This window comes from Branchiostoma lanceolatum, chromosome 15 (assembly GCF_035083965.1).
Source record: "Branchiostoma lanceolatum isolate klBraLanc5 chromosome 15, klBraLanc5.hap2, whole genome shotgun sequence".
Taxonomy (NCBI): Eukaryota; Metazoa; Chordata; class Leptocardii; order Amphioxiformes; family Branchiostomatidae; genus Branchiostoma; species Branchiostoma lanceolatum.
The window spans coordinates 6367119-6393295 of NC_089736.1; the positions used below are offsets into that span (position 1 = coordinate 6367119).

Genomic DNA, 26177 nt, shown 5'->3' on the forward strand with positions numbered 1-26177 from the left:
TGTGGGGGGAAGGTACTCACATCAACTTCTGATTGAACAACTAACAATCTAACAGCGATAAGCAAGATTCAAGGTAGTTGATAAGTTTGCTAGAATCTAATTTCTGTGACATCTTGTGGTATAAATTGTGTCATAAAAACAGGATACACTTTTTTTTAAATGCAATTAAAAATCCTAAGAAGTAGACTTAGAAAAATGAAGCACAAACAATGTTGCTAGAGAAGCAACAAGTATTCAGGGGACCGATAAAACCTTGTCTACGTGGACAGGTGGTCACTATAAACAGATTCTTCATGCTTGTGTCAATGGGAAAAATTATCTAAGGGATTTAGAAAGTGGTTACATTGACCAGGTAGTCCTTATGTAGAGATGGCCACATGTACAGGTTTGACTGTATATATTGTAAAAGTGAAGCCATTTATAAATTTTTATACCTTAAGTTTATTGCAAGTACATGCCTTAGAGAAAATTGCAAAATGTAACACATGACAGATACAATCATTATGACATATGAACTTCTAATATGTTATACTACATTCTAAAATATACATTGAGCTCACTGTGATGGGCTTGACCTCTTACAGTTTAATGATAGATTTAACAGAAGACTTACCTTTGAGCAAGTTGATGGTGAGGATGAAGGAGAAGAGCAGCTTGTCCTTCTCAAACAGGGAACGGCAGATGTTACAGTACAGCGAGTACGTGAAGTGTCCACGCAAGTTCTGCAGCCTGGTAGACACATGGTGAAAATGAATGTGAATCTCTCTAGACTTTGCTTATGGAAAAGATACCCTTACAATGGTTGCAACAAGATAGTCAGATGCTGTGTACAGTATGAGACGGTCCATGCATTGGGCAAATTCCATGTTTTTTTTAGAAACACAATTAACAGTGAAGTATGGCCTCATGCTCCATTCAAAGGACTGCAACCCTTGGAAGTACTGTAGCATGCAAATCAAGCAAGTAACAGGCTTGAAATCTAATTCCTATCCTTTTTAAAGGTACAACTGTGATGTAGAATACATTTTGAGCCGTAATGCATATTTTGTCCTTGGTGCTGAAACGATCATTGTTATTATGTTGCCATCCAATGGACTTATTAATGGCTCTGCTCCTGAGGTGTTGCCAAAAACACTCATATCTAAACACAAATCTTAAAGTAGCACTAATGAAAAGGACAATGTAAGATGTTCACCTCTTGTCCAGATCATCTGCTTTCTCTGAGTTCTCAATGGACATGATGAAGAGGTTGACAAACCAGGTGAGGGAGTACTGGTACATGGGCTCAATGTTGGCCAGGTCCGTGATAGAGAAAAACAAGATGGTGGAATGTTTCGCGATGGGGATGTATCCCAGACGCGCCGTGTCAATCTTCTTTTCTGTCTCCTCGGCGATGGCCTGTTTCTCAGAGATCTCATTGGCCAGGGCCTTGGAGGAGGACAGCACCTTAATGGCCGTCTCATCTTCAAGGATGTTTCCTTCAGATGCGGAGAGAACCTGGGTAGAACATAACATGAAAGAATAACTTGCTTGTGTTTGCTTGCTTGTTTGTTTGTTTGTTTTGCATAGCCAATACACAGCCTTAAGGTATAACACACCAATTTTGTATAGTAGCTGCAAAAGACTGAACTGTAAGGTTTGAATGGACTACAAACAGCAGAATGGACCCCTACTATATTTGATATGTGTGGTAGGATCCCTAACATGCTCTAGGTGTGGCTCTCCTCTGGCATTATGTTCCATTCAAAAGGACATCCCAACTGAAGCTAGGTACTCATTTCTACCTGAGTTGAGTGCCTTTCCCCAGGGTACAACATTGGGGGCTGCTAGGGATTTGAACCCAGAACCTTTAGATTCTAAATCAACAAACCTTGTGGTTAAAGATGGACTGGGAAAGAATTTATGTACATGTGTGATAGTGCAAATTTTTGGTTGAAGCTATAGATTTAGCATATTATTGTATAATTTTCTCTCACAAAACAATAGACGAAATTTGACCATCGTAAGCAACATCTGATATCTTAACCATCTCCCTGCCGCCTATAACTCTGCAATGTTAATCAATAGGGATCTGGGTGCCGAACGGCTAGTGTTAAAGGTTAACTGAAGTTATGGCAAATCTTACCTCAAGAATCTTGTCCTCAATCTCCTTCAGTTGTTTCTTGTTCTCAGCTGACTGAACGATGAGCTGGTTCTTCTCTTCCTCCAGCTCAGGCCTCTCGCACCTCACCACGATACCCAGCAGTTGGTCCTCCAGACCCTCCGGAGTGATCATGAAGTTCAACACAGTCACCTATGGACAAGTAGGAAGTCTAGGTTAAAAGTGCTGTCCAGCACTTAAACATATTGCATTGAACAGAGCCTTTGATAGGTAGTATGGATTACATCATATCAAATAAGGACAAACAAAGCTTGATACCAGTCCATATAAGGACAAATCCACACTGAAAGACCATATAAGGACAAACAGATCTTGACAGACCATATAAGGACAAACCCCTCTTGACAGACCATATAAGGTCAAACCCACCTTGACAGACCATATAAGGACAAACCCACTTTGACAGACTGACCATATAACGACAAACAAATCTTGACAGACCATATAAGGACAAACCCCTCTTGACAGACCATATAAGGTCAAACCCTCCTTGACAGACCATATAAGGACAAACCCCTCTTGACAGACCATATAAGGTCAAACCCACTTTGACAGACTGACCATAAAAGGACAAACAAATCTTGACAGTGACCATATCAGGACAAACCCACCTTGACAGCAGTCTCTGGCAGGTAGTGGGGGTTCCTCAGCTTGGTTGTGATGTAGAAGCGGAAGTCCTGGGAGTACTCGATGGTGGAGTCACCCAGACGGATGCACAGACTGCCGCCCTGTTTGAAGGTCTGTTTCAGCAGCAGAGGCTCCAGGATTGGGTCCAACTCTTCACCAACATTCTCCAACAGAACCTGGACAGTGGAACAAAAATATTTTTTTAAGCGATGTATTGTTTTTTAAGATATTGAAATGGCCTAAATTAGAAAAACCAGTCAAAATCAGTTATCATCATTGTCTACATATTTCTGAATTGACTACATATTTAATCATCATGACAGCTCACCATAAGTAGTTACTATCTTTTAATATTGTCATCCCTCGCTGTCTCATGACAACATGGCAACATGAAAACATGGCAATTAGCGGTTCATCCAATGAGAGAGTGGCTGCATGTCCATGAAAGATCTGCACTCTTATGTAAGTTGATTTCTTTCTTTCTTTTTTTCTTTCAGTTGAGGCGGCCACCTTCATCTTGTTGAAGATTTTGCCACAATGCAATTTCAATTTGCATTTCTGCGTTTTGATGGAGGTGGGTGGGGTAATGGGATCGGTCTATTCCCTACCGCCTCAGACATGACCTTGAAACTCCCGCATATGACCTTGCTACCTACCGGAGTGCCAAACTGGATACAGTTCTCCAGAGTCCGTACAAAGTCGCCGTCCGTGAGTTTGATGACGTGGATGTTGTTGGCCTTCTCCATGTTCTTCACCCACTTGTTCGCCTGACCCTGCGGGTCGATCATCAGCGGCCAGCGACGGGAGTTACTGCAAAAATAACAACCACATACATCAACAAGAAATCAAAGATCTCAAACTTCTGTGACATATTTTTATTTTCAGTGAATTTCTTGTTTTATTAGTTAAATGTGAATTTGTTGCTAGCTCTCATAGAATCATATAAAACTATAAGGTAACAGACGTGCAAGACAGGAAATGAGATAACCTATTCTTGGACCTTTGACCTAACTTCCTGTCAGTGTCCCCAACATCAATACCATCTGAAAAACGACCACTCACAAGAAACCAAGACCCTTCAAAGGTTTGGTTTAAAAGCTGGTAAATCCAGTCACTGACAAAAGACAGCAGAAACATCAGTCTGAAACATCTGAACGCTTCCAAATTTTTTTCCATAACAGTTACCTTCCATATCTTATTACCTGGATGTCTAACCTTCATCGACATACCAAGACCCTTAACTGTAGACACATACCTGATGATGATACCGTTGTCAATAGAGAAGGTGTCAGTGGGCAGACCTGCGATGTTCCAGGCACGGATCTTTACGGGGTCACCTAAGGTCGCGCTCAGGGAGAAGTCTTGGGATGCTGGGATGCCCAGTTCCTTACACTCATGGTACCACTCCGTGGCCTGGTCCTAATGTGGTGGAATATCAAAATAAAGTGTCAGATACACATTCATAATTTTTGTTTTGTGGTTTTTACCTTAGTGAAGTTGGAGGCATTGTTTTCAGAATGTTGGTTTGTCTGTCTGTCTGTGTTTCAGCATAATGTATAATTTTTAAAGATGCTAGTCACAGTCACCACAGAGTGACAGGAAGTAAAGGTCAGAGATGCCAGACTGACAGAAAGTGAAGCTCAGAGATGCCAGAATGAGTAATTCATTAACCTTGACAATTAACTGACAGACACTCCAGGTCATTAAAGAGTCCATTAGTTCATGGGGAGGTATTAATTTTGATCTGTCTGTCTGTCTGTCTGTCTGTTTGAAATCAACAAGAGCTACAAAGAAAACAAAAAGAAGAGAAAAACGATAGGTCCTTATTTCTTTCTACAATAACTGATGCTGAGTAAGCTAAAGTTTCCTCTATTATCTTACCTGTCTGAAGATGGAGGTGAACGCCCCCAGGTAAGCAACAACACCTGAGGACACCAGCACATCACCTGTCAGGTTAGTGTACTGTTCCCCAAGCACCTTAGCCATCTGGGTCCACCTGGGATAGAACAGGTAACAATTAATCACCGTAACATAGTATCACTGCAGGTATGTGAGAAAGGTTGAAGGGCGGTTGAACCGGCTATACAGATACAGGTTGGTACGGATTTACTGTTCTTACTGACTACTTAGGACGTCTTTCATTCTTATTCTTTTGTCATCCTCAGTTTAGGTGTAGCATCATACTTTTTCAAGTTGCATACAATGCAGATTTGCTACAGCTACCATTTTCAGCCAATCACATCGGGTCACCCCTATTGTTTTTGATAAGTGCGTTGAGTTCTCTGTGCCAAGGTCTGATGTCTGAGGCTTACGCCTGAAGCTCCCTCATACACAGGGCTGCCGACTTTATGTCACCAGCTGAAGTGAAGAATGAAATCAATCCCTTACTGGAAACTGGGATTGAACCCCCCTCCCCATGGATCCACAGAACTTCATCCATATACTATCACTTGCAAGTATGCCACAGGGACATGTTCTTTCAATCAAATAAAATATATGACCTTCCAACTTCACAAACTGAGGACACTATGTAGAACACACAGTGTACTCATGATCACACACACATCTAAGTTAGATTGATGAAACAAGAAATAAAAGAACTATCCAATGACAGGAGTGCTGACCTGTCCTTCTCGCCACCCAGTCCACCAATCAGCTGCTCTGCTCTCTCCAGTTTCTTGGAACACATGTCCACCTGGTTCTCAAGGTCGGCCTTCTTGGCCTTGTTGGCCTCCAGCTTCTCTTGTAGACGTGCTAGTTTGTCCTGCAGGAGCAAAGGTTTAATCATAATTACAATATTCTATTTTTAATTCTAAATAATTCTAACTAATTCTATTAGTCGAACTATTCCCAAGAGAATCATTTATGCTTTCTGCATATAACTTATCATATGATATGTCCTAGAAAAAGATATAAATGAAATTGTGTAAAGCATGTCGAAATGATAGAGCATATTCCGTTTTTAAATTGCTATTCCGTAATAATGTTGCAGCATGTTAATGTTTATCACTGCATTCTTGTTTTTTAGTATCTTACTTTTCCATACTTAGCACATAGGATGTCATGAGAGTCAAACCCAGGACCTCTGGGTCAACTGCAAAAGTTTGAAAATGGACACATACCTGAACTTCTTTCAGGGAGGCTCTCTTCTGGTTGAGTTCTCCCATGGCGATGGCTAGATCTCCCTCGGCTTCCTTCAGTTTGATTTTCTTTGGGGCCACCACCTTAGCCACTCTGAAAGGGGGACACCAAAACTATTGGCAAACTATACAATGTAAACATTTTATTTTTTAAAAGAGGGGTATAGGGGCACCTCACCCCCATGCATGCTCTTACCATACACCCCTTTACTCAAGGGAGCAGATTCTCTGACAAGTATAGAATTCAGATTGACCAGAGATGCTAAAAGGTCATTGGTAACTTACCCCCTCAAGAAGCCTCAGAATACCCCATTTCAACTTAGGATTCTGAAAAATCCGATAAAGTATTGTTCCGCACGACCATGACCATTGCATGCCATCTTGGAGAATACATTGTGGACTTACTGGGATATCTGAACCTGACCTTATGCAGTACTCTAATGGATGTAGTAGTGTGATAAAGTAAATCCAGGTACAGTTTGATGAAGTTCAACTGAAAAGATCACAGTTAATTTTCTAAATGTACTTTACTTTTGCACTTAGCCTCCGGGCCAGAATTTGCAATAAACTCTCCATTGTATTTTCAAATTTGACATCTACATGTAGAGCATATACTATGATTACTTGTCGTAAGACTCCATGGCACGTGCCCACTTGCACAGACCCTCAGCAGCAGTGGACGCCACCTTGATTTTGTCGGGATCGAACTCAGGGTTGGTGATGTACTTTGTACGGATGATCTTCATGACTGATGGTGGGATGTTGTCCTGGAAAGAAAGAAAGAAAGAAAGAAAGAAGGAAAGAAAGAAAAAAGGATGAATTACAACTGAAGTTCCTGTCTAGCTAGAAAATCGCTAATTCAATACTCATTAAGCCATTCTCAGAATAAATGCATCTGAAATCACAATGTCTGAAAAAGTATTGCGGCTGAACTGTGAAAGGACTTTAAAGTAGAATTTATTCATTTTGAAACCCAGTCCAAGAGCTATATAAAAATCATGATCATGGCATGTGCAGAACTCAAGATATAAAAACCAGAACTACAGTACCAGAGAAATTGGCTAGGAGGTCAACAGTTAAATGTGTCCTTTGTTTTGCTGACACCAACTTATATACCAGAATGATATCATACGGATCTATCCACCATTGTCTGTCCACAAACACACAAATGGCACCAAAAACATAGATATGAGTGAGTTCACCAGTCAATTCACAGTCACATGGTTTACAATGACACACAGTATCTTCTGTTGCTCTTACCTTATCATAGTCCATGAGGCTTTGCAAGAACTTCATGTCACCCAAGACACGTTTGGACGGGCCCCAGAAATCTTCAATCTTCTTGCCTGTAGATATGGAATTATGATGGGTTATTCTCAATAAAAACTTACATAATAATAATATGGTTAAAGATAATGATATGGTTCGAGAAATTTATGATGTAACGTTGGGTAACATAAATTCGCGGGGTACTTAAATTCGGGATTTTTCGAAAACGGGGTATTTAGGGATATGTGCTAGATGCAACATCAGTAATACCGCTAGAAATGCACACTTGACAGACTAACGTATTCAGAACACTGTCTAAAAAGCTTCGATAACCATGCATTAGAAGTTGGCTACGTCAAAAACTCTCCGCCCCTTATTGTCACAGTCTGAGGGCTTCGTGGGAGAATTACACAACATGGTTGTCGGCTGGTTTATAAGAAAAATGTCACATCCGCTTCCTGCTCAACACAATTATTTACAAGACAACTTATTACAATCTCTTTTGCTAACCTGCAACTGGATTCTAAGTGTGATCAATCATCAAAACTCCTCTCTGTTGCTACAACCTACGGCACGTGTATTTTCCCGCCGCCATATTGTTAACCAGAATCCTGTTGTCAAGCAGACGACAAAGGTTTGTGAGGAACACTTTTTTGTCTAAATGCTGCGTGTGATAGTGGACTGAGGAAGATATTTTCCTCAAAGTTTGCTCCTAACACAACAAGGAACACATGGACATAGTAGTATTACCATTGCTACGGCATCCAGCTAACTTGCCATGAATAATGTAACGTTACACGTTGCCCGATGATGACGATGGGCCGACTTTGAGTGAAGTTCTAACGACTCAACACACGGGTTGTTCCCGAACTGGCCTGATGTGTGCGGTACGGCCGTTTTTTCGTGTATTTTTTTTACTTGGACACGTCTATATCCATAGTACTCTCCTCAAGCCAAGGATGGAACGAATAGCTGCTGTATAAAATGTGATTAGCCGGTAAGATATTCAAGACGAATCTTCTCTCCCGAATTAATGTGCCCCCCTGTCCGACAGCACCGTCATTGTGCGTGCGGTGGACGATAGTTTCAAGTTGAAATATTATGGTGTCAGCACGACTAGAGACAAAATCTACCATACATATGATTAGTGCAAAGATAGTACATGATACTGACAGAATTATAGAAAAAAAGAATGGTTTATTGTTCTGCTAGATTGATTTCAGTCAACCATTATCGGAAAAATCCCGAATTTATGTTACCCAACGTTAAGACACAGTGCACTATTGAAAATGAAGAATCTGATTTGAATACTGTTAACCTTCCTTTCTGTAAGTCAAATTTCTTCCATCTACTGTAAATTCATTACCTTTGCAGTGTTTTAAATCAATGGTAATGCTGAAACAATCCTGTAGTACAGTAAGTCATACATGGGAAACACATATTCATGGCAAACCACCACAAAAAGTCTGAAGATTTACTGTATAAAAGTCAATCTTAGTCAAATTAAAAGTCAATCACTAGATACCTATTCTAAAGACTAATACCTAAAGAAAATGGATCCTATAGGAACTCCAGAGGCCTAAGGGGGAGGGGGAAGTAATTTTAACTTGAGGAAAAGAGAACACCAAAATAAAGAAGACAACTGTTACTAACAGCTCTTCTATGGTTGTAATTAATGTGATTGGTTCTTAGTGCACAAACTACCGACCACCCCGTGCTCACCAAGGGTACCTTTCTTCTTGTTTTTTCCTTCATGCATGATTGTAATCATTTGGTAAACATTAGTAAAAAAATTGACCTGGTACCACTGTTATTCATATAATTTTCTATGTTCTGTATACTTTGCAGACAATATATTAAACTATTGAGACTTCAGTATCTTACGGCTTTGAATACAACATTGCCAAGCTTTTCTAAACACTTTCAAAGACAAATAATAATCCATATCAGGCAGAACCTGGTTATATATGAAACAGCCAAAATAGACCGATCTTGATTGTCCACCACTGTTTAGCAATTCAACCAATGAAAGTATGGCAATTAGCAGTTCCACCAATAAGAGAAGGGGCTGCATGTCCATAAAATTTTGCATTTCTACAGGGGTGGGTGGGGCTATAGGATCGGTCTATGCAGTTACTATATACTGAAGTGACTGAATTTTTTTGAGGGGGGATTACAAACTTCAAGGTACCGTTGACCCACTACTGACATCGCGCTTCATTCTGTAACATCACATGTCAGAAGTGAGTAGGTCAGCCATTTATCCTGAGGAGTGCCAAATATGGTATTGTTGTAGATGATGAAGAAATGCTTGAGCCTGAACTTGACGATGTATAGTAATTGTTATAACCATGTTTTACCAAAAAGCCAGAAAATAGCCTGCCTCACAAGTCTACAAGCTCTAAAGAACATTTTCAGCGGCAATATAGCCGGCAATTTTCAGAGATAGACTTAGGCAGTTCCAACTCATCAAGCCCCGTCCAATGTGAAAAGTGAAAAATATGCTCCATTCTATGGATACTTAAAGTCAACCTTCCTGCAATCAACAAATTTTGATAAAGGTCGTCAAATAGTGTGATGCCAGCTTAATGAAGGAATGTTGATCCGTTCCAAGCTTTGCGTAAAACAAAAGGTAGATGAAGATGCTACTGTACCTGAGCCTGAGGGGTCAGGGATCCTGTCTGGTTTGAGGCCCTTCAGCACACAGATGGACTCCATCACCAGTTTCACACCAGCAGGAGGACTCTTCATGGACTTCACCACTGTGATGTCCTACAGGGGTACAGGAGAGAAATGCCAATGGGATTATCAAACTATGAATGCTTACTTACCGCAATTTATGTCAGTACTGTCCAACACAGCAAGCATTGAATAATGAAATTCTATACACAAGAATTGGTGGCGTCGTGTGGCGCAACTGTAGAACATGCGGCTGTCAAACAAAGGGTCCCGGGATCTAATCCCAGGTGCGCCCAGAGACATGTCCGAACTTGCGCCCCGACGTTGTGCCCTTGGGAAAGGCACTTAACACGGCTATCCTCACTTCACTCAGGTGTAAATGAGTACCTAGCTCTTCTAGGGTTAGGGACGTCCCTCGGATAGGACGTTAAATGGAGGTCCCGTGTTTGGGGAGAGCCACACCCCGCGCACGTAAAAGAACCCACCACACCTTTCGAAAAAGAGTAGGGGCATGCCCCGGTGTGCTATGGTCCAAATCCTTCTATCTGGAGTTGGTGATTCACTACAAATCACCCGGATGGAGGCCTGGCGAACCTCCGTCTCGTATTAGCCACACGGTGATTTACATCATTCACCCGGGCGGGAGATCTGGCGCATCACCGTCTTGTACGACTGCCAACGAAAGGGTATGTCACCCCGTAAAGGGGCGGTATAATCCTACGCAAGGGGCCAGTTCTGGCCTGTGCACGTACTACTACTACTACTACTACTATACACAAGAAATCAATCTTCCATTGATGATAAATGAGCTAGCTAACATCGCTGTGCTTTGTAGCACTGGCAAATGAATTTTATTTTTCAAGTCTGTACTAGCTATACATGTTCCTAAAAATAATGTCTACTTACAGCCGGTGTGAGCGTATTCAGGGCTGCCAGGGCAGACTCCAGGATGGGGATGGCCTCAGCCAGATCAGCATCACACTCGTCCTTGATGGCCTTGGCCGCTGCTGCCTGCTGATTGGCCACCGCCTCGTCAGCTTTCACCACCTGAAGAGGTTGTGACACGAGAGTTTAACTAAAAGTAGTTCACAGGTGATGAATTGTGGACAATATGCCAAAAGTTTTTGTGTATTACAATGGGCCATAAAATTTGACATCTTACACACAATGCATCACACTGCACATGCGCACTTCAAATCATGAACTAGCTTATTCTTTTGATCTTCATCACACCTATTTGTACACCTGTACCTGATGATATATTTCATATGCTAAATGCTTTTTATTAGCTGGAACCTTAAACAAGGTTATTTAGCTAAGCACATATTTGCCCCAAACTATAAAGAGATAATCTGATGGTTGAATAGACCGATCCCTACCTCCGTCCAAACGTAGAAATGCAAAATAAAAACTTAAAAAAGCAAATATTTGACAGACATGCAGCCACACTTTCATTGGTCGAACCGCTACATGCCATGCTGTCATTGGTTGAACTGCTAAATGTGATTGACAGATAGGATCAGTCTATTGTGTCCTCTGGAAGATGTAGACAGAGGTGAACTCTGACCTTCTCCTTCTTGGCCACCTCGATGGAGTCCCGTTCGATGATGACCATCATCTCGTCGACCTCCTTGCTGGCGACGATGAGCTGCGGCTGCAGCGCCTGCAGTTCCTGCTGCATGACGCTGACCTGGTCCGCAGCAGACTTCAGCTTCTCCAGCCCCACTTCATAACGCTTCTTCATCTTCATCACCTCACTGGAGGGAAAACGAGAGAAAATTAACTTAACTTTCAATTGTTGGTAGTCCAAACCCTCTCCTTCCGCCGCCTTGTACCTCCCCATTTGAAGTCGGGTACCCATTTTTACACATGGTTTGAGTGAGAAAAGCCGGACAAGTGGACAAGCTGGTGTGTTACGCCTAATGTCGGTTGTACAGGCTATACAGATACAGATACAAGGGCCCAACTTCAGTGGCATATCCAGGGATGTTCTTTGTATTGACAACAGTTCATAATCTGCCACCAGATTGTGGCAACCAGTAACCACAAAATCATGTCAAACTACAAGTGAAAGAACTTTCAAGTATGAAATCATCTCAGAAAAGAAAACGAGACACTTTTTTGAAATTGAGCACTATCAAAAATTCTTGTTTGCTTTGATTTTTGGAGGGGTATTTCCTTTGTAGGCAGCCTTTCATTTCAAAAAACTTTTTTAAAAACTCCTTTTCCTCCTACCACAAAACATATTTACCACAGTGACTGCAAAAGTAACTGAATTAACAGTACTTACGATCTGCGCTTGTCCAGTAGAGTTTTGAAGGTTGTGATGAGCTCCAGGTAGGAGGTGGGCGTGGTGTAGTTGTGCCTGCCGAGGGTGTTGAGGAAGCGGGTGGACAGGACACGGGTCCCCGTGTGGAACTTCTTACACTGCTCGATGCAGGCCAGTCTCGTTTTCTGGTCAATCTCCACGTCCTCCAGGAAACGGGTCGCCACGGCTTCCAGGGCATCCTCAGGCCATTCCTGTATTGCACAAGTTTTCCAGTTAGTTTGTTAAAGTCCTTCCCGCACCAGATGGTGCATAGGGAGCCACCCATCCCGGTCTCAATAGCCCTTGGGCCACACAGCTTTGTGCCAATCACTACTGTAACAGCAGGGGGTCAGCCCAATGGTCGTGGTAGATGTTCAACTCCCATACTCATTCCCAAATGCTGAGTGCTTAGCAGGGAAAGCAATAAGTACCATTTTTACAGCCTTAGGTTTGACTCGGCCAGGGATCGAACTTGAGACCTTCCGAAAACAATATTTGTCCAATCAAGAAAATGCAAAAGAAGAAATGGTCATTGTGCACTTACCTGGAACCAGTCAATGGTACAGCAGTTCACCAACGACGGGAACTTCCGCAAACGGTTACGGAAGGCGTCTCCGATCGGACTCATGGCCAGAACGATGTGCAGCTGGTCGCGGCAGCGCTCGATGAAGTAGTTAAAGAGGGCCTGCGGCGTGCCGTCTGTTTGTTTGGACTTCTCGCGCTGTCTGTCGAGCTGCCTCATCTTCTCACAGATCTCGTTTTTCTCGTCCAAGGGGAACAAGTTGGGCACCTCGCCAGCATTCAGGAGACCGTTCACGTCTTCCAGGAAGGATTCTTCTTTGATCTGTTTGCGGCATCAGAAAGCAGTTACCGGTTAAAAAACTTTGTACCACATCGTACAATTTAATATGTTTCCTGCTTGGCCATTTTCTAAACAGTTTCTTAAGTGGTGGGAATGCAATCACTACCTGTATTCCGCACAATTAGGGTTTTAGAGCTCTGGTAGGCTGGGTTTTGTACCCCTAACCACATGATCCAGGAGCAAAATTGCTATCGATTTGGCTACTGCACATTAGATTTCGGCCCGTAGTAGCCAGGCTACCCCCAAAAATAAAAAATAAAAAAATAATAACGAATAGACTACTAACAAAATAAAGGCTCTATTCCAGAGGTGTTGCAAAACTTGTTCCTCACCTGTGTGTCTGTGAAAAGGAAGACGCCATGTTGTTCTGAGGCTGTGGACTTCCTCAGGATAGTCTTCAGATCCTCCCTCCACTCTACACTGGTGTAGCTCTTACTGATCTCCACCTAGCAAACCCAACCACATTAGAGGTAAGGTTACTAATTATGTATATTATCTATTATGTAAGTCTATTAATAGCTTAACATAGCCTGGCCATCACCATCAAAACACAGAAACGCAAAATAAAAAAATTATTACTATGACATAAAAACGCAAAATTTATTTCTCTCATTGGTCAACCCACTAATTGCCGTGCTATCAATTGTGATGGACAGTCATCATCTCCCCCTGTTACATACATTTGTAAGTACGGGTAAAGAACACAAGGCTGAAATTCAAATCACAGCCATGAAAGTTCAAAAACAATCTTTTTCCTCCTTTGTGTGTTGAGCATTGACATTGATCGAAAGAGACACTGGACTCTCAGGTTCTGCATTGATAGCTGCAATGAAGGACAGATTGTACTGGAAAAACTTTATCGATTGTATTTCACCGGATTAAATCCGGAAGCATAATGATGATGATGATGTGTGTTGAAAATAACAACCGTACCTGGAAGACTTCCATGTCCGCCATGTGTGCTGCGAGCCTGGTGAGGGACTGGCGGCCGCTGCCTCCCAGCCCCACCAGCAGGGCGTGGCTCCGCGGGATGCTGATGATACGGGAGATACGCGAGACGTGCTCGATGGCAAACTGGAACAGCACCAGGTTCATGGGCTTCTTGCTGAGGTTGTTGAACTCCTCCAGGTGGCCCTCCACCACGGTGGTGAGCTTTGCTAGGTCCATGACCTGTCATTGGAATCAGGAAAATGGTCACCAACTCAAAAGCTTGCTATACATAAATAACACACTTCACATGTATAAACTAAAACTTTGCTATGTCCATGACCTGTCACAGGAATGGGAAAAGTTAGCAGGAAGAACATACGACACGGTTTATTCTGTGTCCCCTGAATCATGAGGTGCCTACTTGACTGCAGGTCAGATCACTGGTGGCCAGAGGGCAATACAACCTGCAGGAGGGCTGCGACTGTGTTGTATTTTATCTATGATTGTCATATCTACCCGAAAAAAGTCCTTTAGATTACTGACAGATTATTGGAAGACCTTGAGGATCAAAGGAAGTGACACAGTGACTGTAGGTCATCTTTAGGTTTTGTAATGGCCATTCATCCAAACAAATTACCATTGATAGTGACACTGAGAATCTGGATGGATTTTAAAAGTCACAAGAATCCTGAGCTCCTATCGGTGACTCTAGGAAAGGAAATGGTTCTCTCAAGCTAGAAGTGAATGGTGACAAGCTCTTTGGGAGGAGGCCCAATCAGTCCCTGAAAACAAGACCTTTAATACAGCTCACCTCCACATAGTCTTTCTTGTCATTCTTGGGGTCGACAAAGTCACAGAACAAGAGGGCGCGAATGTCGTCCTCCTCGACTTTCCCGTCGTTGTTGGAGTCGAACCGCTGCATTAACGTGTCGAAGTCTTCCTTCATCTCGCTCTTAACGACGTCCCGTAGGTACTTAAAGAGCCAGTCTCTGTCTTGGTCGTCCACCAGACGGTCATAGTACACGCGCATGACCTGTTTGCATCGGAAACGATTATTTACACTGAAAAGTCTTATTAGGCCATGTTGATTTGATTATGTTCAATCTGATGACATCCTCTAGCAACCCAACGACCCAAAAATGCGAGGGTACGAAGAAAAAAAAAGTTTACCAAAAAAAGCTGCCTCCATTATGAAATCAACCTGGTCAAAAAGGATGAACAAAACCTAATTAACACAGAGCAACATAAACAAATAATAACAGATTCTTCAGTTTCGTTCTTTCACATCTTTTTCTTTGACTTTGGAATTGACTTTGGCATTCTATGACATTAGTATCAATAATTTCTCATTTTGCAGCTGCTTTGTACAATTTACAGTATGGCTGAAAACGGAAACGGACGGAAATCAGATTGCAGAATGCAGATGTCATCCATGCAATCAAATCAACATGGCCTTATCGAAAACGTATGCCTGGCTAAGTCCCTGTAATTTAAACAAATATTGGGTGACTGGTTAACAGCACCATTGATTGACCTCTGATTGATTGAACACTTTGCACTCAACAGGTGAAGGTCAGTACATGTATAAACCTGTAGAGACTGCAAAGTGTTCAATTCTGTAAGCAATGATGAAGAGCTGATCCTAAACACATGCTTCTAGAGCAGTGCTAACTCACTTGATTTTAAAACAACAGCAATTGCTAAAAGGTGATGCCAAAAGACTTTTTTATTTTACTTTTGATTGAATTTTAGTTGCATACTGGGTAAGGCAGGGTATATCAACTTCAATTTCAGTAGCAAATTTGAGTGAAGCGAATTAAAAGTGTATTATCATAAGTTACCCAAATGTGGCAGAAAGCAATTCATTCCCAAATGGCACTGCTACATTGTAGTCATTAGGTTTTTGAATGTAACTCATGATTACAATTTACTACCAGCAATACGGCAGAGCGCGAAAGGCTCAGTTGCGATTGGCGCAAGTTTGCGTGCGGCTGATACGGCAGAGCGCAAAAGGATCAGGGCAAGCATATGACTAATAAGATGCTGCGGAAGTGGTTGACCATGATATCACTAACAGTAATTGCCCAAATGACTAGTGCTATCAATTCCATTTTACTGACAACTCAAGCCGTGAATTAAAAAAAAAGTTGCATTAATCATATGATAATAATCAAAAGCATGCATTATTGCCAATAACAATCATGTATGGGTGAAATAGAAAGAGAACACTGAGGCTTTCAACGTTCTGACTTTCTTCAAACAAACGACCTCTATGCTTCAAGGTCATTTTAAGATGAAGGTCAACCAACTACATCAGATGCTGTAAAGCGTGCTGAAAATGAGCTCGCGTGCCAGATCACGTAAAAAAACAATGCCCTTCCTTAACCTCCACCCTGTTGTGAGCTAAACAATTCGCCAAATTTGTCTTTGGCTTCAGCATAACACAGCAGGGAGGAGGTTAATGATGGGCTCCATTTTTTTAGGATATAAGCAAGATCATTAGCCTGGAATCCATCCTATTCTAGCTCTAGTTTGCTCCAACCACTGCTTCCACTCAAAATAGTCTGGCCTCCGTCTCCATTGAAACATTTTGGTACTCATGTCATAAATTATGTCAGGAATCAAAATATTCCTATAAAGCAGTGTAGCAGGGATTGAACTTCCGAATGCCTGTTCAAACCCTGTTACTATGCCAATACACATACCATGTGACTCAGAATTCTGGCCTATACACTACACGAAATCCAACATATAAGCACACATAACGCATTCACAAGCATGTGTAAAGAATACTTTGAAAAATGTAACCTTAACGCATGCTTGAAGGCATGCTCAAAGATTGAATTTTGTGCAGTGATATTTTAGGCAAATGCCAATCATCTACTAAAGGGTGCCAGGCTAATCTGCAGGGAGGCGATCAGAAGAGCAAACGGAACTAGAATAGGATGGACACCTGGCTGCATGATCAGGGGTGCCTAAGTATTCATAAGAATTTTACAGAATTCATATCAGATCCATTATCAAGAAACATAATGGACTTCACAGATTTAATACGATCCACTGGTAAGAAACATAGATGTAAAAAGTTTGTGGAATTCATACAATCCACTATTAAGAAACATAATGAATTTTATGAAATTCATAGGTTTTTTTTACGAGTTTTACAAGTACACTGTAGTAAAAATCATACGTATTCTGAATTCCATACTTTTTAGCAGTGGATTGTATGAATTCCATAAAATCCATTATGTATCTTAGTAGTGGATTGTACGAATTCTATAAAATTCGTCTGCATTCCGTAAAACTTGTATGAACTCTGTAAAATTTGTATGAATACTAAAGGCACCCCTAAAGATCATGGCCGAAAGAAAACCAAGAATCACAGTGCTGAGCATGGTTTAAATTCCAACCCGGCGGTTCAGAATTCACCTCATGCACCCACAGCTTCTTGATCGACTGAGGGCTCTCGGTGGCGTCGACCCGCGACAGCAGGACGCCCTGCACGACGCGGGAGAAGTCCCGCAGGTTGAAGAGGTAGTGCGACTTGGCCGGCGTGGGCAGGAGGTTGTTCATGGCGCTCTTGTACACCTCCACGGTACTCTTCACCAGCTGGTCCGTCAGCGGTCCGTACTCCTTTCCAAAGGTGTTCCTAAGGAAGATAATCAATGAGATAATGCCAAATTAGATACTACCCTATGAATATCATCATCATTGTGTTTCATACTCTTATTAAGTTGGAGCGTACGCATAATTTAGCCTCCAGTATTCTCTATCATAAATCATTAAAATTTTCATTTCTTAAAGTCAATGATCTTTATTAGTATTTAGCAGACAGTCAAGATAGCAGTCTGAATTACAGATAATTCACACAACATTGATTTAAAAATATTCATAATTTTTCATTTTGAGATAAGGGATTGGGGCAGACTCTTCAGCCCTTGAGTCATTCTACATTTTTGGGGAGTGAATCTTTGCATTTGTCGATTGGTTTCTTCTGCTTCATCCTTTAAGTTTCATTTTTTTCAATCCTCATTTTCTTATGTATCAGAACCCTCCACTGTGTCCTGGATTGACCCCTACCTGATATTGAAGTGCCAGTCAATGATACGCGAGAAGATGGTGGACATGGTGTTGTCGTCAAACTCGTTGATTGTGACGGTGTTGAAGTGGCGCAGGAAGCGAGGAGTCAGCGGGTTACGGCCACCACCTGGTCAAAGGTTAAACATATTTTAGATATCAAGCATTTATGATATAGATAATAAGCTAGTTCACGGTTTGAAGTTTGCATGCACAGTATGAGAAATTATTGGTAATCTATCAACGTTAAAGGCCCCTGGCAATGCATAAGGAATGGCAATGGGTCTTCAACTTTGAAAATGTCATATGAATTACCAATCATGCATCATAATGCACATTATGCACTTCCAACCGTGAACTAGCTGTGCACTATGTCTGTTTTCCTATCTTTTCCCTGGTGGGTAGCTACTTCAAAATTTTCCAAAAAGAAAATCCCAACAAGTTTAGTTTATTACAACTAAATGAAAGTCTGTTGTAACTTCTGCAAGTACTGCTACATTGTTACTCTGCAATTCTATTTTCTTTAACATTTTCTATTTTCTTTAACATTTATCATCATTACAATAAAAATCATTTTCTAAAACGAGTCTTGAATAGATAAAATTCTACAATGGCCAACTTTAAAAAAGAAAGGGACAAAAACACCATGTCATACATGTATGCATAGTAAGTGGGCACCAGACTGGGGCACAAATCATGCAGAAATGGTCAGATCAGTTTTCCCCCCCGACCATACTGGACCGAGTATTCCATCATCTGGACTGTACTGCTCTTTCCACCTACCCTCCTTAAACAAAAATTGCTCACCTGGTGGTCCCATGCCACAGAGCAGCTGGATGTCTATGAGTTTGAGCATGGAACAGTCCTTTAGGTCATACCAGTTCCAGTGGTCGAGCCACTGACGCAGCAACTCGATTGGTGGCTGGGCGCCGTAGAACTCTCGCGCAGGCATGTTGGTGTCGTCAACGAAAATGATCTAGTGGTCGCAAAGTTAGAAGGAATTGTCATGAAATCAGCTTCAATGGATTGAAATGCCATGCCTCAAGTAATGTATAATTTTATCTTGATTCTACTCTCATCATAACGTGTACAATCTAAAACTATGGGTCTTATAAGGAAAGGGATAGGAAAGGGATCCTATAAGGGGTCTTATAAGGTTTGTCAATTTGAAGTTTTAAGCAACTTTCACTCTCTGGACATCAATGAGTACATTTGTGGTGGAAAAAATTGTCATCTTTTTCATGATTCATGAATAGACCAATGTCAATCCCATAACCCTGCCCACCTCTGTCGAAATGTAGAAATGCAATATAAAAACAAAAGAATGCAAATAATTGACTGACATGCAGCCACTTTCTCATTGGTAAAACCGCTGATTGCCATGCTCTCATTGGTTGAAATACTAATTATGATGGACAGTTAGGACTGTTTTGACTATTGACACATTGTAATACTGGATGGCAAAGCAAGAATTTTGCTAGCAAGGAAAGAAAAAAATGCATAATTATGTACCATTTTCTTCCCCAGTGGGGGCCCGAAGACGCCCTTTCTGCGCTTGTCGAGTTTGGACATGATGATGTCCTGAGTCTGGTTTGCGCTGGTCTGAGCTGAGAAGTTCTGGATCAACGTCTTGTAGCTGTCAGGGTTCAGCTTCAACAGGAAGTCCTACAGCAGAAAGGTTATCTGGCACATTAGTATAACATATGGGAAGCACTTAATTAGCACCCACCCACAAGAAGGTACTGTACTTTGACACCATGACGTCACAAAAAACATTAAATATGGTTTGAACTATATGTAGTTAGTAACAGTAATGTTGTGTTTTTGTCCTGTACTTAATGTACTGTAAGGTTTGACAATTTAAAAGTCCCAGTAATATTCTATCACCCAAAAAAGTGGCAATGTGAAAATACTGAAAAAAGGTTTACATTATGTGTTATCAAACCTCTCACAAACAGTTATATCATTAAATACACTGCAAACCATGTTATTACATTGTATATTAAGGTCATCCATCAAAAGATCAGGCCAAAAATGAAAAAAGTGCTCACTGACTCTCAATTTTCGTATCTCAATCTTCAACCCTAGCAAGATCTAACTCAAACTCAGGAACCTGAACTTTGTAACTGTTGATGTACAGTCTGTATGACAACATTTAAAAGTTCACTTGAAACTTAATCTGTGTTCAACTTGGTAGAACATTTCCAGAACATTTAAACAGAACATTTTGGTATGAAAAAAATTAAAAGTATTGGAAGGGGGGTCCATGAAGGTTAGAGTCATCATAAGTCTGCCAACTCACAAGACTTGCATGAATCTCCTGAGATGGCAAACCTTCCATAACTAAGCCTGCCTGAACTTGACCCTGACTTACCTTGCCATGACTTACCTGAGGTACTTTAAGAGGAATTTTGACTTCCTAGAGTTATTTTGCTCTTATGGGGAGGCCAGAAAATAGCCTACACTCAACTTGAACCACTGACTGACTGAGATACACACTGAGCTGGACAACTCACAATATACAGGTAACAGACAGAGGGCGTTTTAATACAGTACACAACCATACACTCAGATGCTTCTAGGAATGGAGAAAATTTGTGACTTTGAGGCAAGGTCTTGTTGGAGGAGGGATTGATTGAAGACTGCATGCAATGTGATATAGGAGCATGCTACAGTTTGCTGGGCACTACTAAATCTAGATCATGCTTTTGGCAGTTGAAATCTTATCTAAAGTTGTCCATAAACATGACAGCTACATGTATGTGTAATACTACGTCAACTAACTGCAAGACTGCTGTCTAATTCTTCCTAAACAGGTTAAGTGATGATATTAGAGGGGGAGCATTTTATGCTACATGGCTGTATAGTAGACCTCTATGTTTTCTACAGCTACTTGATTGACTAACTCATCAGGATTTCACAAAGCCAAGGAAAATGTTGGTTTTTATTATTATATAAGTCAGTTAAAGTTAGTTACTCACACAGACAACACAGTGTTAGTATCACTGCACCAACAAAATCTTACACTCCCTTGACAGACACTTGATAGTAGTCACACACACACACCCGTTTAACCTTATTACACCTTCAGACAAAGACATAGCAAGCAGCCACCTTTGTCCAAAAATAGACACAACTTTCTACTGCTGAGGTAGCCCTTTGGCTCCAAATTTGTATTGGTTACAGCATTAGGCAGCAGGGAGAAGGTTAAGTTGTGACCTATGTACAAAGGCAGTTGCTAAGTACAGACTATAAAGTAGAGTGGACTCATTCCTCAACTAACCGACATCTTTCGCACCACAGTCATCCCTCAGTAAGACATCTGGAGGCTCATACATGTAGTTCCCGTTTAGAAGTTTTATTAAGCCTTTCAGTCTGTCCAGCTGAATAAAAGTTCTACACAAGAACTATGCGGCTCCAGATTACTGAGGGTTGACTGTGGTGCGATAGATGTCGGTTAGCTGAGGAATGTGTCCACTCTACTTTACACTGGTTGCTGAGTACAGACTTACAGTCAGATAGACAGATTTGCCTGTGCCCGTGGGGCCGACAAACAGCATGGGTTTCTGGTGCGTGACCAGCATCTCCACAAGAGCAGTATAACGCACGGTGTCAATGGTCGGAACGATGATGGAGTTGAAGACGCTGTCCTTCGAGATTGCTGGAGCATCTTTGATGGTCTCCAACCAACGTTCCCAGCGTCCAATGTCCTAGGGGAGTGGTAATCAAATTAATGTCTAAATCTAAAAGCACCTACAAACTATTTATAGCAACAGTGAATAGACTTCCATTCTAATTTTTGGGACACAGATCACATACTTGTATCTATAAGTACAAACTAGAATATCATCAAGTGTAGCCTTTTCAAATAGCCAAAGTTCACATCTGAATCATTGAATTTTTCTTGTTAGCATCAAGTATTAATGCTTGAAGCAGCATATAGACAAGATTCATTGTAAACTTAAGGCGGCAGGAAAAGTGCATTCAACTAGTTTTAGCAAGCAATACAAGGCAGTATGTGTTTTGAAGCACTTACTAGGTCAATTGTAGCTAGCAACACATAGTATTACTATGTACAAAATGCAGTTTGTGTTAGTGCCACAAAACACTATCAAAGTTAAGTTTGTAAATTAAGAAAACATAGTTACTGTTCTCATACAAGCGTTCTAATTTCTAACTTGGTTAGAGGAAAATTGCATCTGAACATCTTCAGCAAATGGGGCCAATGAAAAGCTTTGCCAATGACCTGCTACATGTAGCTTCAGATAAATGTAGATAATGCTTAAACAAAGTCATCAAAGTTATTTGAAACTTGAGTTAGTGCAACTTTGCAATCATTGACAAATGTCATTGTTTAGAGACAAGCTTTCTGCAAGCAGCACAACAGCATGTTAGAGTGTTAGCAAAACTGCAACAGCAGCAAAAAAACAACCACAACTGAACTTCTCTTTCTTCAGTGGGAGCTGTCATTCAACTTGTAAAAAAGGTTAATGTTGAACATGCAATCCAATAACATGTTATGATTTCCATTGTATCCAAACTTGGAAAACCCTATGCTAAAACTGCAAACCTGTGTTACATGTTCTACCTAGCCCTACCTCCTGAATAAACTTATAACCATAGACCAAGTCATCAGTGGGCATGGGGGTTATCCAGGGTTTTTCTAAAGGCCCTGGGGATTGGTCCTTGGTGATGTCATAAGCTTTAATCAACTCTTCTGAGATGGTTCCCTGGAAAGCGTAAGATCACAAAGAATTCTCCTAGTCATGCGTTATATTTCATAGTATGTGTATGAGTAGACCATCTTGCAAGTTTGTGAAGCATTCAAAGACATTATAGATGGTATAGGCTAGCCCCTTAGGCATTGCCAAAACTAGAAGGGATTGACTTCAAATTTTGTGAGCTTTTTTTTCATGTCCTTTCGAACCTCACCAAGAGTTTAAACTGCTTGAAGATCAGTTTCGCTTTGTTTGCAATTTCTAAATACCTCCAAACTTGCCTGGTGGTCTCAAGGTAAAGATAGCATCTTAAGTATGTAATGTTACCTCCTTGATGAGTCTATAATCGTACACAAGACCTTCCTTGGGGAAAGGCACCGTGTACGGTCGGTCGGGCGGATCCACGGTGTCGTACAAGTGGAACTTCACTCGTGCCTCCTCTGAAACTCCGTTCTACAGTTTTCCCCCAAAATGCAGTGGGGGATGTATAGTACATTGTGCAAGGGGTGCATGGCAAGATGCAATGAGGGGGGAATCATTGTGCAATGGCAAGGGGTTGGCATGCAGGAAGTAAGGTATTGTGCATTGATTATATATATGCGGTGCAGATGTGATGCAAATGGCAAGATAAGAACCCATGAACCATGATGATCATTTTAAATGTTCAAAGCATTAAAAGCCATTAATAATATGCATGAAGCAAGCAAGGAAAGTTCAGAGAAAGAGGAAAATAAAACGAAACAAAAAAAACAAAGTAAGTACGGTGAAACACAATACATTATACATGTAATTGACAAACACTGTACAGTAGATTACTCTATAGATAAACTATTAGAAAGTGATCTTTGTATTATCATTATCGTTATCGCTTGTGCATCTGTTATCACATATACTTATGGTATAACTGTTATGTTTAACTATATTTTTATGATTATCGCCAGTGGTACCTTATCACCAAATGTGCTCTTGTTGTTTCCTTGACTTATAACCTTAGGGTGCTTAATCATTTTCAACCTTCAGCATGCTTGGCCCATTTTTTATCTCCTGTATTGAAATGACTGTTTAACCCTCCCCTGCTATGTTCTGTGGTATCATCAATACAAATATGGATGCATCAAAGGGACCACTGTAGCAGGGGGAGGTTTAACACCAAATTTAGCCCTAATTTTTGGGTTAACACCAAATTTAGCCCAAATTTTTGGGGTTAACACCAAATTAGGCCAAATTTTTGTTTTTTCCATACAAATTACACCAAATTTAGGCATAATTTGTCTCGGTCCTACAAGAACAGTAGCATGCTGAGGGTTAGAAATGTTTCTCCTTACTCCCATGGTAACGTATACGGGACGGTGTGCTCTGTGCACGGTTACCTGGTCCAAATCTATCATTCTGGCAACTTTATCACTGATACCATTCTGAGGTGGAGGGTTGAAGGGGAAACAAAGCAAAGGACATGCATGAAATGATCGCATCAATCAAGGAAGCACATAGCTACTGTAAATTCATTTACTTTTGCGGTGGTTTTGGAGTAGTTTGAGGATTTTGAAAATCACGGTTGAAACAATTCTTACTGTAGTACATGTACATTGGAAATGCATTTTCATGATGGAGAGGTTACTGCAAAACTGTGAAAATAAAACCATTGCAAAAGTTTCAAGATTTACAGTAATCATTGGGCTATACAGCAGTTTGGGTGCACAAATGGAGTAAGTTGCTCATAGGTGAAAGCTAACATATTTAGAAATCAAAAAGAGAATCAATGAACAAAAGAACAGATATTTAAGTTATAGCATAATTTGAAGGAAAGAAAAGTGATTTTCAATAAAATGTAAGCAACATTTTGCAGTAATCTAAACACTAAGTAACAAACGTTATAGTCTAATGTGCAAGGACATTGTTTGAAACTGTTAATCAAATAAATAATTATGTTCTATCGTTAGCAACATCCAATGAGACTGCAAATTTAGACATCTTCTCCTAACTGATAGAAATATAGAATAATTGTTCTACTAGACTGTTGACTGTTTCTAGGGTTGAAACTATCAATTATATCACAGAACAGGACAATGAATAAATTCTTGAAACCCTTTTTTCCTTTAAAAACCAATCTTTGACACAGAAATTATTTACAATTACCAAAAATGCATACTACTTGTTTTACATTACAACACTACAAAGTGACCCCAAATTAAAGTAAAAATTATTCAATTGACAGTCATTTGCATAGAAGGGAAAGAAGCTCCCAAATTAAAGTAAGGAAATTGACAGTCTTTAGACTACAAAAAAAGGAATCTCTGTTTTACCTCCATGATTTCCCGGAAGAGTTCGTTGAACTTTAGGCGGCCGTTCATATCGACACTAGCCCCAAGGGACCAGACAGCAGAAAAGAAGAAGATGCACTAGAAAAACAAAAGTTTCAAACCATAAATATGCCATTTCAAACACAGCAAAATTTTAGACTTCTTCAAAGACATTCTGTCCACACTTGAAAGTCCATCAAATGATGATTCTATAATATTATGTTATTCAATAAGTTTATTGTTCAATAGTTTAGTGACTTGAAGCGTCATTTTGATTCCAAACTCTTCATTATATCAGCCTACATTTAAATTTCAATAGGGCCAAAATATGTTCATTTCTTACACCTAACAAGATATCTTACATGTTTTTGGCTATGCCTCAGGGACAGAGCCTTTTTGTTTCCACCAAACAGAGTTATAAGTCAAAGTGATGAAATACTTATGGAGTCATAACATTTGTTACCTCCAGCCAGGAGCAGATCTGTCTCTCGTCCATGGCCTTGACCTTGGCCTCATCCTGGAACTCGTCCATGAGTGAGTCCATCAAGTTCATTAACGACTTGGCCAAGTTTGTGTCATTGGTCGGACTCAGCTCCTATAACAGGGGAAATCCATGGTATGAAATAGTTTCACAACTTATGTTTTGGTCACATTTCCGAACTGGGGCCCGGCCGAGAACATAAAGCATGATATAAAAAAAAAAAACACTTACTAAACCAAAAAGAATCAAACATGAGCATAATTTGTGTATATTTCTTGACATACACTTTTATTTTTCATTCACACCAACAGCCCAGTAGGGCCCTGGTTTGTAAATGTGACCCTAGCATTATAGGTTAAAAAAGTAAAAACACCCATCGCCTTTTTCAGGCTGTAGGAGCAGTGGGTTTTTATTCACTGTGTCTAGGGCAGGGTATTGGAAAGCGGAGTCCAACCCCCCCCCCCCCCCCCCCTTCCACTGCCTTTTACCTCCCAAACCAAAGCCAGGTACTCATTTACACCTGGCTGAAGTGAGGCAAGTCGTGTAAAGTACCTTTCCCAAAGACACAACGTCTAGCCAGGAATGCCAGGAATCAAACCCGTGACCTTTCAATTCGACGTCCACT

The 26177-nt window shown here is 40.8% G+C and overlaps 1 protein-coding gene across 1 annotated transcript in view; it reads right to left on the reverse strand.

Moving 5' to 3' along the window:
• LOC136420881 (dynein axonemal heavy chain 7-like) overlaps nucleotides 1–26177 on the reverse strand; it is a 66988-nt gene that overhangs the window by 9530 nt on the left and 31281 nt on the right. Inside the window, exons 41-67 of the mRNA XM_066407996.1 lie at nucleotides 25535–25666; nucleotides 25075–25170; nucleotides 23099–23224; nucleotides 21566–21763; nucleotides 19566–19718; nucleotides 18861–19029; nucleotides 18057–18183; nucleotides 17406–17625; nucleotides 14788–15009; nucleotides 13980–14216; nucleotides 13379–13492; nucleotides 12729–13028; nucleotides 12167–12396; nucleotides 11444–11633; nucleotides 10783–10923; nucleotides 9852–9969; nucleotides 7189–7274; nucleotides 6553–6695; nucleotides 5911–6022; nucleotides 5413–5552; nucleotides 4670–4784; nucleotides 4044–4207; nucleotides 3445–3598; nucleotides 2773–2964; nucleotides 2126–2293; nucleotides 1196–1497; nucleotides 614–729 (exon numbers count right to left, since the gene is read on the reverse strand). Coding sequence (XP_066264093.1) covers nucleotides 614–729; nucleotides 1196–1497; nucleotides 2126–2293; nucleotides 2773–2964; nucleotides 3445–3598; nucleotides 4044–4207; nucleotides 4670–4784; nucleotides 5413–5552; nucleotides 5911–6022; nucleotides 6553–6695; nucleotides 7189–7274; nucleotides 9852–9969; nucleotides 10783–10923; nucleotides 11444–11633; nucleotides 12167–12396; nucleotides 12729–13028; nucleotides 13379–13492; nucleotides 13980–14216; nucleotides 14788–15009; nucleotides 17406–17625; nucleotides 18057–18183; nucleotides 18861–19029; nucleotides 19566–19718; nucleotides 21566–21763; nucleotides 23099–23224; nucleotides 25075–25170; nucleotides 25535–25666 — 4465 coding nt within the window. The remainder of the gene's footprint in view (nucleotides 1–613; nucleotides 730–1195; nucleotides 1498–2125; nucleotides 2294–2772; nucleotides 2965–3444; nucleotides 3599–4043; nucleotides 4208–4669; nucleotides 4785–5412; nucleotides 5553–5910; nucleotides 6023–6552; nucleotides 6696–7188; nucleotides 7275–9851; nucleotides 9970–10782; nucleotides 10924–11443; nucleotides 11634–12166; nucleotides 12397–12728; nucleotides 13029–13378; nucleotides 13493–13979; nucleotides 14217–14787; nucleotides 15010–17405; nucleotides 17626–18056; nucleotides 18184–18860; nucleotides 19030–19565; nucleotides 19719–21565; nucleotides 21764–23098; nucleotides 23225–25074; nucleotides 25171–25534; nucleotides 25667–26177) is intronic.